At 35.7% G+C, this 10321-nt stretch overlaps 1 protein-coding gene and 1 long non-coding RNA gene across 4 annotated transcripts; both read right to left on the bottom strand.

Annotated features, from left to right (window-relative positions):
- Positions 1 to 1499: 1499 nt before the first annotated feature.
- Positions 1500 to 2626, bottom strand: LOC130590720 (uncharacterized). Its single transcript, XR_008968567.1, has 2 exons — positions 2196 to 2626; positions 1500 to 2029 (listed from the first exon to the last, which is right to left on the bottom strand). It is a non-coding gene; the product is annotated as an uncharacterized LOC130590720 (long non-coding RNA).
- Positions 2627 to 3454: 828 nt separating this feature from the next.
- Positions 3455 to 5390, bottom strand: LOC125496037 (puromycin-sensitive aminopeptidase-like). 3 transcript variants are annotated; one of them, XM_048641368.2, is made up of 7 exons: positions 4752 to 5390; positions 4618 to 4629; positions 4423 to 4479; positions 4222 to 4331; positions 4042 to 4122; positions 3642 to 3937; positions 3455 to 3472 (listed from the first exon to the last, which is right to left on the bottom strand). In XM_048641368.2, the coding sequence occupies exons 1-6, from the start codon at positions 4767 to 4769 to the stop codon at positions 3772 to 3774; spliced, it is 444 nt and encodes a 147-aa protein (XP_048497325.1). In that variant the 5' UTR covers positions 4770 to 5390; the 3' UTR covers positions 3455 to 3472; positions 3642 to 3771. The 3 variants fall into 3 exon arrangements, with proteins under 3 accessions (XP_048497325.1, XP_057249241.1, XP_057249242.1); XM_057393258.1 differs by having other exon boundaries at positions 4423 to 4629; positions 5218 to 5387; XM_057393259.1 differs by lacking the exon at positions 4618 to 4629 and having other exon boundaries at positions 5218 to 5387.
- Positions 5391 to 10321: the final 4931 nt, after the last annotated feature.

The raw sequence follows: 10321 nt of genomic DNA, 5'->3' as shown, positions 1-10321 counted from the left end.
TTAATAAAACTAACTCAAGTACTCTTCACATTACTAATAAGGACTAATTAATTCTCTTTCTAACTTAATATGAGAAAACTAATTAAACACATGAGCATCATACACTTCTTAATTACTATTTTTTTTAACTTATACTTAAACCATAAACTTGGATTACTACCACATTTATTGGAAATTTTCTACCAACATAAACTAAAGAGACTTGAACCACTTCTTACTAACTCATATCATTCCAATTCCGTCCTTCATCAAATTAACTACCTTTATTAATCTAATTCCAACTGTGTAACTTAGTCAACAAAAACAATCCCAATTTGTTATCCTGAACAACTTACTTTTACTAATCTTCCGCGAAACTAACATTACATCAATCTAATTTATCAACTAAGTTTGAGTGCATATCCAATATGCATTTCCCACTAACAATTCACAACAATACAATGGTACTCTATTTATAAAATCAATCAATATAAACACAATCCAATTTAATATAAACAAATTCACCAACACTAGTTCAACCCCATTAATACCACATAATCATCAATCACAATTCATCATCAAATTATCAACCATTATCATGATTCAAAGGAAGGAAATTAAGATCAAAAGGAAGGACCAAAAGTTAGTACCTCTGCTCATGAGAGCAGCGAAGAACAAAGGGATGAAGAGTGGTTTCGAGGCTTCGGCGCGGCAGAGCATCGACGAGCAGCAGCGGCAACCAACAGCAACAGGACAACACCACCAAGCGAAGAGAGAGAATGGTGGTGAGGAGCACCACCAACAAGAACCAACAAGACAGAGGAGTTGACGAGAGAGAGAAAAAAAAACAGAACAGCGGCAACAACAACGTCACTGGCAGCCAACAACAATAATTGCGGCAGCACCACTAGAACAACAGCAACATCAATGGCGCAGCAAACAGAGGCAAGAGAGGAAGAACACGAGCACCGCACAAAGCTGCAACGAGTCGAAACGACGCACTGGGGAGGAAATCCGACGAGGGCTAAGTTGGCCGGCGAGGTAGTACAGCAGCAGCCGTGACGACGACGACGTAAGTCCGGCGGTCGTTCGTCGGTGGAGCTCGAGCAGGACGAGAGAGAAAGATATTGGGGTTTAGGTTTTCAGTTTTGGGGTTTAGAGTGAACAGAGAACACGGGAGAGAGAGAAAGTTATGAGGGGTTTGGGTTTTTTTAAATTCTAGAACCCACGAGTAAAGAGAGTAGGAGATGGTGTTGGGTTTTCATCAACTAAATCAAACCGACATAAGGTATAAGAATTGAAGGGCAAATTGACTTTGACTTCCTATTTGACTAAATACCACACAATTTAGTCGCACATAAGACCCAAAATAATAATAATAATAATAATAATAATAATAATAATAATAATAATAATAATAATAATAATAATAATAATAATAATAATAATAATAATCTCATATAATTAAATAAATAAATATACTGCAAACACGATAATATAAAAATCACACTACACAACTCTGAAATAAAATAATATTTTCAGAACATAATTAACTTAATAAATATATTTAACGTTTAAATAAACGCTCTTAAAAACCAGGGCTATTACACTAACATTTCACAAAAGCAGTCCAAAAGCAGCATCTGCCTGCACATTTTACAAATGAATGCAAGCATTCCATACATTTCATGTTGTAGCTTTTCCAGCTCATTCCTTAAAACCTATATTTACACAGTTTCAGCCCTTTATTTCATCACTAATATAATAGTATAACAGAAGTACATACAAAATCTGTCTTTAAAAAAGCACCTGAACTCTATCCATGGGATTAACATCCACAATCAGCCTCTTAGTTTCACACTTTGATAGCACGATGACTTTCAACTTCCTTGCACTCGTGTTCGAGATTGTGTTCGTTATGCAAGAAGGCGTAGGCACTGAGGATAGCTTAATCAAAATATCGATCTCAGATCGTATTCGCGTAAATGTCTATTATCCTGCAGCTCAATAATCCTCTCCACGTACAATGTTAATGGATGTTTAGGAAAACCTGTAAATCAACTATCCACAGTTAGTACAGATTACATAAACTTCTTTGTCAATTGTGAAAGGTAGTAATTACTAATTAGCACCATAAATAACATAAAACATCTTTCAGATATTACAACTCTTGAAAATACAAAGAATAGGAGGCAAAAAAAGCAACATCAACATACTAATTTGTTTTAGGGAGATGGGATCATAAGGGATTTTGATTATCAATACTGGCTCTGCGACGTCGCCTAAGGCCACACCTTGGCCTTTGAGTTGCAGCACCTTTGGCCTTCACATCAAATTTACCAAAGGAGTCACTAGCAGAAAGGCTGTGCTGTGACCTCCGAGGATCTGAGAAGGAACTGTAGGAAGCTTCACCGTCTAACTCCAGCACACCATCATCAGAGTATCTTTCTTCCACCAGCTTCAAGTTAAGTTGGCAATGATCCTTCCTGGCTAGAATAGAATCAAATGGGAATTTGGTTTTGACAGACAACTGAAGAGAGGATATGGTTTCCGTGGGGCAATCAACTAAAAGGCGCTGCAAGCAGGGGGCGCGAGTAGGGTACCAAAGAGACCATTACAGGAGCATGGAGGGTAACCCTAGGATGGAAAGGAATTTTAGAAACAAAAAAGGCTATACGAGCAGAGCAACATAGGAGGAAGTAAGCAATAGCCAGGTCAAGAAAGGCACCACCTAATGCTAAAAAAGGTCATGACTGTATAATAACTTGGCATGCATATGCATATTATGTAAGATGGCTTTCAGTGCTTTCACTTCAGATAAACCGATACAAAACGACTGAATTCTGATTCTGACTGTAATATATATCAAAACAATCACAAATAAATCAATTGAATACATAACGAGAATGAAATTGGAAAAAACTTGGTAGAGTTATTTGTTGAAATTTCTATACGGATTGAAAATGATGGTGTAATCAGTAATGTGTAGACTTCTTCCCCTGAAGTCATGGTAGCTGTAATATATTATGTCACTTGTTCCCCTGAAGTCATGGTAGCTGTAATATATTATGTCACTTGTTCCCCTGAAGTCAGCACCGACAAGATCCTTGGCCTCGACGAGAACCTCAATCCATCATTACCTGGCCCACCATTGAAACCTAGCCAAAAAAAACTCAGTAACTATATAAGATGGAAGTAGACTTCTTCAGTTAACACCTTGCATAACATTAGACACTGCCAGGAATAATTATTATGAAAATTATAATGTCCATTGATCTGTCAATCATTGAGGTTGGTTTATAGTTTGTCGAGTCATTGAAAAACCATTTATACAATAAAAATGCAAAATGGGCAGAAGAAACACCAACCAATTCTTTAAATCTTCTGTCAAAAAATGCATAATATTGCAGGTGGACATTCCTATAACCTTCATGAAATGCATTAATCATAACTCAAGCAATAATGAACCTCAACTCACTTCAAATGGACATTCCTATAACATGAATTACATTCATTAATGGTGGAACTCGTGCTATGTAGATTGAATAAAATTGATGTAACTGAATACTTTTATACCAAAATCTAAGATTTTAACCATTGACAAGCTTATGCATGAAAATAAAGAATTGATAAAATGTGCAAAAGCAAAATATATCTTGTACCTCCCCCGAATCCAATTCCTCAAATGGAATACTCATTTTGATTTCTTTTCTGCAACACTCAACACGTTTGACTATGACTCCTGAATCAGGACCTAGCGCCCAAAATATAGTGGAATCGTCATCGCAATATCTAATCTGAATTCAGAAGTGAAGCTATAAGATTAAGCACAAATGATGAAAGCTTCAAGTGTTCTGTTTTCTTGGTAGGCATCTGTCTTCTCAGCAGTAAACCCATTGCAACTAGAATGAACATGAGCTCTTTGATAGGCTGGCCAGAAGTTGGTGGCACCTCTTGGCTAAAAATTTGTCCCACCGAAGGATATCAGATTAGTAGAATGATCAGCAAAGCAATAGTTGTAACGAGAAAAAGAGAAAAGAATCTACTTATTAGCGATTGTACCTAAATTTCAATGCAAATGTGTGCTTCTCAGCATCATAAGTTGAAGTGACTTTCACAACTGGTGTGCCAGCTTGCGAGTACCTTTTGCAATTGATAACTTTTGGTCATAAATACTTTAACAATCACAAATATAAAAATGTTGCAGCAGATACCCAATTATCAGGAAATACAAAAACGCACCAAAGCAAGAAATTTGCAAAATCTGCATTATTTGCATCCTTCATGGCAACATAAAAATCTTCACAAGTTACGGCTTGTCCATCATGCCTCTCAAAATACAAATCCATACCCTAAGATTGAATGCAAGTTAAACTTAAAGAGAGACGTACATATCAATGATGTTTTTCTAATAGCTAGTGAACCTTAATTAATCGTTTTTACCTTTCGAAATCCTTGGCTCCCCAGTAAAGTTTTATACATCCGGACTACTTCTGCTCCCTGTTGGACAAAGGAAGGAAAAGAGTACAATTTATATAATCAAAATTACATTAACGTAAATTTTACCAGGTTTTCTTCAACTATGTTCATCTTTGTCTAAACTCTAAAGAGACGATATCAAAATGAAAATGTTCGCACCTTCTCATAGACCTGTAATGTTCAAATAATTAAATTAATCAAAAACTAAATGCTTAATGGATTCTCTAAACTAGAAAAACAGCAAATGAGAAACTATTGAAAAAAGAAAAGAGTACATATATGCAAAGCCATACCGTGACTACAGTTTCCATGAATCCGAAATTACCAGAACAGATTCCAATATAAGAACAAGGTCACATAAAAGCATATCAGTGAAATAGTTAACAAACCCCCCAAAAAGATAAGATCTGCAACACTTCTTAGAATGGCAATGTGTGTTCCCACTCTCCAGTTCATATTTAAGGAGTTTCGATTGTCGATACCAGGGACATACATGAAACAGAAGTCCATGAAGATACAGAAAATACCAGACAGAAACAAAACACAATTCCATTTAGCAAAAGTCCACCATTAACAAGGTAAGAAATTTCAATTTTTTTATTTAGAAAATAATGGTTCGTCGATTTGAGGCTGTCTCCTCCACTGTTTCTAATGATAGGTAAATTTGTTTGGCGAATTTGCGTGGTTTCGAAAATAGTGTGATCTTGAAACTGAAATTACAGAAATTCGGTCAAAAATAATGAAAAATTGAACACTCACCAGACAGAAGCGCTTTGAAGCGAGTGCGACCAAGCTAAGATTGTGCAGCCTTCACCCAAGCGAGGATGACTGAGTTAGTAGAAGCGAGTGCAGTAGCACGACGGAAGCGTGAAGAAGCTTTTCATATTTTAGAAGTTTCTAGGTCTAACTAGCTATTATAGGAGATTTGTGAGAGATTTATCGAAAATAGCAAGATCTATGACCAACTTAATGAAAAAAGAGTCAAAATTTAAGTGGAGTGAAAAGTGTGAAGAAGCCTTTCAGATTTTGAAAGATCGTTTAACCTCTGCACATGTTTTGACCATGCCTGATGGGAATGAGGGATTTGAGGTATATAGTGATGCTTCGAAGAACGGACTGGAATGTGTGTTACAGCAGAATGGGAAGGTAATTGCGTATGGGTCGCGTCAATTGAAACCTTATGAGGCTAATTACCCTACCCATGACCTAGAGTTAGCTACCATAGTGTTTGCACTGAAAATTTAGAGATATTACCTTTATGGAGCAACTTATAAGATATTCACACACCATAAAAGCTTGAAGTACATTTTCACTCAAAAAGACTTGAATATGAGGCAAAGAAGATGGCTAGCTAGAGTTGATTAAGGATTATGACCTAGACATTCAGTATCATGAGGGGAAAGCCAATGTGGTTGTTGATGCCTTGAGTAGAAAATCGAGTCATAGCTTGAGTGCCTTGATAGTCCCTGAGGAGTTGTGTCAAGATATGCAAAGGCTGAGCCTAGAACTCTTAAATCCTGGGAAAAGTGAGGCAAGACTTAGCACTATATGTTTGGGTTTGTCAGTTTTTGATGAGATCAAAGAGGGTCAAGTTGGGGATGAGCACCTAGATAAGATCAAGGAGAAAATGAAGCAAGGAAAGGAAGTTGACTTTAAGATTCATGATGATGGGAGTTTAAGGTTTAAAGGGAGGTGATGTGTACCACAGAAGTGTAATGACCTTAAGAGATGCCTTATGGATGAGGGGTATAATACTCCATATTCTGTGCACCATGGGGGTGATAAATTGTATAAAGACCTTAAGGTTATCTATTGGTGGCCAAATATGAAGCGAGAGGTAGCTGAGTATGTGTCTAAGTGCCTAACCTGTCAGAAGGTGAAGATAGATCATAAGAGACCCATGGGGAAGGTTCAATAATCTTTAGAGGTTCCTGGATGGAAGTGGAATTCTATTTCTATGGACTTTGTGACTGTCTTACCTAAAACAAGGAGTGGTAATGACACTATTTGGGTTATTGTGGATAGATTGACCAAATTCGCTGTGTTTATACCCATTAAGGAGACATGGAAAAAGAAGCAACTTGCTAAGACATACATTAGGCATGTGGTGAGACTATATGGAGTTCCAAAGGATATCATTTCTAACCGTGACTCTAGGTTTCTTTCGAAATTTTTGGAAAAAGGTCCAATTAAATCTTGGGACAATATTGAAAATGAGTACAGCCTTTCACCCTGCGACTGATGGTCATACTGAGAGGACTAACCAGACTATGGAGGATATGTTGAGAGCATATGCTATTGACGCTTAAGGTAGTTGGGAGGACCAATTAGACCTGGTCGAGTTTTCTTATAACAATAGTTATCATGCGAGCAGTAAGATGACACCTTTTGAGGCATTCTATGGACGGAAGTGTAGAAGCCCCATTTTTGGAATGACTTTAGTGAAAATATAGTCTTGGGGATAGAGTTTATTAAGGAAACCGTTAAGAATGTCAGACTGATTCAGGCTAGAATTCAAGCTGCGCAAGATAGGCAGAAGAGTTATGCTGATTTGAAACGACGCGACGAGGATGAGTTTGCTATAGGTAATAAGGTGTTCTTGAAAGTATCACCTACTAAGGGCGTCATGAGATTTGGGAAAAAGGACAAGTTAAGTGCCAAGTATGTAGGCCCATATGAGATTTTGGAGCGAATTGGGAAAGTAGCCTATAGATTGGCATTGCCAATGGAGTTTGAAAAGATGCATGATGTGTTCCATATTTCCCAACTTAAACGTTATATCCCTGATTAGTGTCATGTCCTAGAGCCTGAACCAATTCAGATCGATAGTAGCCTCACATATGAGGAAAGGTCTGTCAAGATCCTTGACAGCAAAGTGCGTAGTACAAGCAATAAAGACGTCCACATCGTGAAAGTACTTTGGTCTAACCACGAGTCTGAAGAGGTAACATGGGAAGCCGAAGATGATATGAAAAAGAAGTATCCAGATTTATTCCTTAAGGTGAGTTACGATATGAAAAAGAAGTATCCAGATTTATTCCTTGAGGTGAGTTACGAGGGCGTAACTTGTTTTCTTTAAGAGGGATAGAATGCGATAAATTTTGCGTTTTTTGTTTATTTTTATGAGATTTTCATGCATATGTATGCCTATGTTGGGCAATTTGCACATGTTAGTGCTAAAGAAGTAGATTCTCCGCATAAGAAAACGTGTTCATAAGTAACACAAGTGTTTTAAGTTAGCAAAAGTGTGCATAAGTGGCACAACTCTTTCTAAACGTTTGAAAAGATGAGTTCAAGCTTTGAAACTATGTGGGTTTTCGTGTGTCAAGTTTCGTGACGAAACTTCTTTTAAGGGGGTAGACTGTAATCCCCCATAATTTTAAAGGATTTTATAAATATATTTTAGTATTTATATATTTATAATTAAACATAATTTAGTTTTAAATGATTTGATTATTTAAAGAAGGTTAACTATTTTTAAAAGTCAAAAGAAATAAATTATTTTAAGGAATTAAGAATTTTAAAATTATTTTATTAAGGCATACTTTGATAAATGTTTGAAATATCAAGTTGATCTGGAAAATAAGTCTAAGTGGGCTTGAGGAACCCAAAATTCTAAATAGATGAGGAAATAGGAGTTATATTGATGTTAGGAGTTCTAATTTATTTATCCTATTCATCATCAAATTTAATTGAGCTCAATCTCCTTTTCCTAAGCCCAAAAGGAAGCCTCCTTTTAAATATCCTAATATCCAATTATTTTAACTCACACAAAGATTATTTCTCTCTCCTCTCTCAAACCTCACAGCAGCCATATTCTTTCTCTCTCCTCACGATTTTCTTTGTTCTTCCTTCTCTCAAGTTTTCTTCTTCTTCAAAAGTAACGTTGCTTCTTCAACAAGAAACGTCACAAAACCTTCACATCCTTAATTTGGGCTTTGACTTGCTACTGCTGCGTGGTTTCTCTATTTCAGCGCCTTCCTTGTTCTTTGATTGTTGGTTAATTTCTTTTCTTCTCCCTCAAGTTTCCATTAAAGACTATGTTTTATGCTTTATTTTAATGCTAATCATGATTATTGATTTTAATTTATTGTTTTTAATAAATAATCTTGATTCATATGTATTATATATTATAAGAATAAAAATTCAGATTTGGTTATTATTGTTAGACTGAAGTTTTAATCATTAAAGCATGGATTTTTAGGGTGTTAATTATTAGAAAACCATAGTAGTATGTTGTACACTATGAGATTGTTTTAGATTATGAATTTAAGCATGTTTACATTTGTTTAAAGAGGATTTTATGATTTTATAAGTTGCTGTAATTTCATAATAGACTTTGTTAATCGAGTATTAAGAATTTTAATTACTAGTATGGTAGTACTATGCTAGGAATTAAAAGTAGCTGAAGTTTTGATATTAAAATCAACTTTTGAAAATGTTTAAAGGAGATTTTAAATATTTTAAAGTTGCTGTATTTTTATTTAAGAGTATTGATGTTAGTTTATATTGATTTCTAGGCGGAGAATACTCAGTAGGGGACTTTTAAGGAATTAAAAGTGGCCTGCCAACTAGTTTACACAAGGTACGTACATACCTGTGTGCTATGTGATTAGTATCATGATTTAAGGAGAAAAGTGGTAGTATCATGTATAGGAACTTTATAAGTTCATATGTGATTTCTAGTATGATTGATTTCTACATGTTTTATGCCTGTGTGCAAGCATGTTAATTATGAGATCTATTATGAGTTAAAGATTGTCATGTTTGTATGGATTTATTAATGCAAGCATGTGGATGGGAACTCTATTTATTAGTTCGCATGGGGAATTAATATATGTTATTGAGATTGCATCATGTTTATTCATGTGTTCCCTTACAAGTATTATTTTCACTACTTTATAAGGACCGTGTGCCTTATTTGGTAAGTTGATAAGTTATGCCTTTTAAAGGTAAGTTTGATTGTTGGCTAGGTTCAACAAATAAGAAGGATTGAGATTAAAAGAAAGTAATCTTGGGTTGTAAGTTGTGATCACTTTTTAAATTCTAAGATAAAAGAAGTTCAGTTGTGAATATTTGATTGTTCTCGTGTTGCTTGTATGTGTGTCATAACAAGTAATATCATGTAAATAACGTAAAGTGTAACGAGGATAGTGATAGACTTTAGACTGGTGCACGTCTAGAGTTGGACTTTAGGAGTTGGGGTACATGGTGCTAGCCCATGGCTTTTTTTGGGAGATGGATTGATCACCATCCCTATTATTATTATTATTATTATTATTATTGTCAAAGGTTTCTCGATATCGCAGGTCATTCTAGAATACGTGGTAGCTCCCGTATTTCATCTTCTTAGTGAAGGCATTGGTGGATAAGACAACTCAAGTCTAATAACTATTCCATTAAAGTAATAAAAAGAGATTTAGAGTTTAGTTCGGTAAAAGCTGTCTACAGAATGTTATATGATTATATTATTATTTATCCCTGCATGTTATTTATTAGTATCATGTTAGGAATGTTTATGTATTAGTATGTAGTACTCAGCTTTGCTGATTACGTGCTTTGTTTGTGATTGTGATCATGGCTTTGCCTTATTGATCTTGTGATGACCCATTTTGGTGAGTATATTCTTTAGTAAAAGTATTGGGTCAGACAGTCTGACCCAATACTTTTCGTCGGATGGGCGGTGAGAATTGGGTTTTGAGACCGGCCGGTAAACTTTCGTCTTCACGGGTAAGTATATCATCTCTTGAGTGGTAGATCCTCAACCGCTTGATAGTGGGCTATAGGACCAATCTTCCGCTAACGCTAACATCTCTTATCTCATTTGGAATTTACTGCTTCGGAAAAGTGTATAACCTGCCCG

Source organism: Beta vulgaris, chromosome 3 (assembly GCF_026745355.1).
Source record: "Beta vulgaris subsp. vulgaris cultivar EL10 chromosome 3, EL10.2, whole genome shotgun sequence".
In the NCBI taxonomy this organism is placed as follows: Eukaryota; Viridiplantae; Streptophyta; class Magnoliopsida; order Caryophyllales; family Amaranthaceae; genus Beta; species Beta vulgaris.
The sequence above is the reverse complement of the archived record's forward strand: the minus strand, read 5'-3'. Positions and strand labels throughout refer to the sequence as shown.

What these genes read in the sequence shown, in the direction of transcription:
- LOC125496037 (XM_048641368.2), bottom strand. An exon ending in GGAGCCAAGGATTTCGAAAG is followed by an intron (nt 4,332 to 4,422) that starts GTAAAAACGATT and finishes ATTCAATCTTAG; the next exon opens with GGTATGGATTTGTATTTTGA. An exon ending in ACATTTGCATTGAAATTTAG is followed by an intron (nt 3,938 to 4,041) that starts GTACAATCGCTA and finishes ACAAATTTTTAG; the next exon opens with CCAAGAGGTGCCACCAACTT.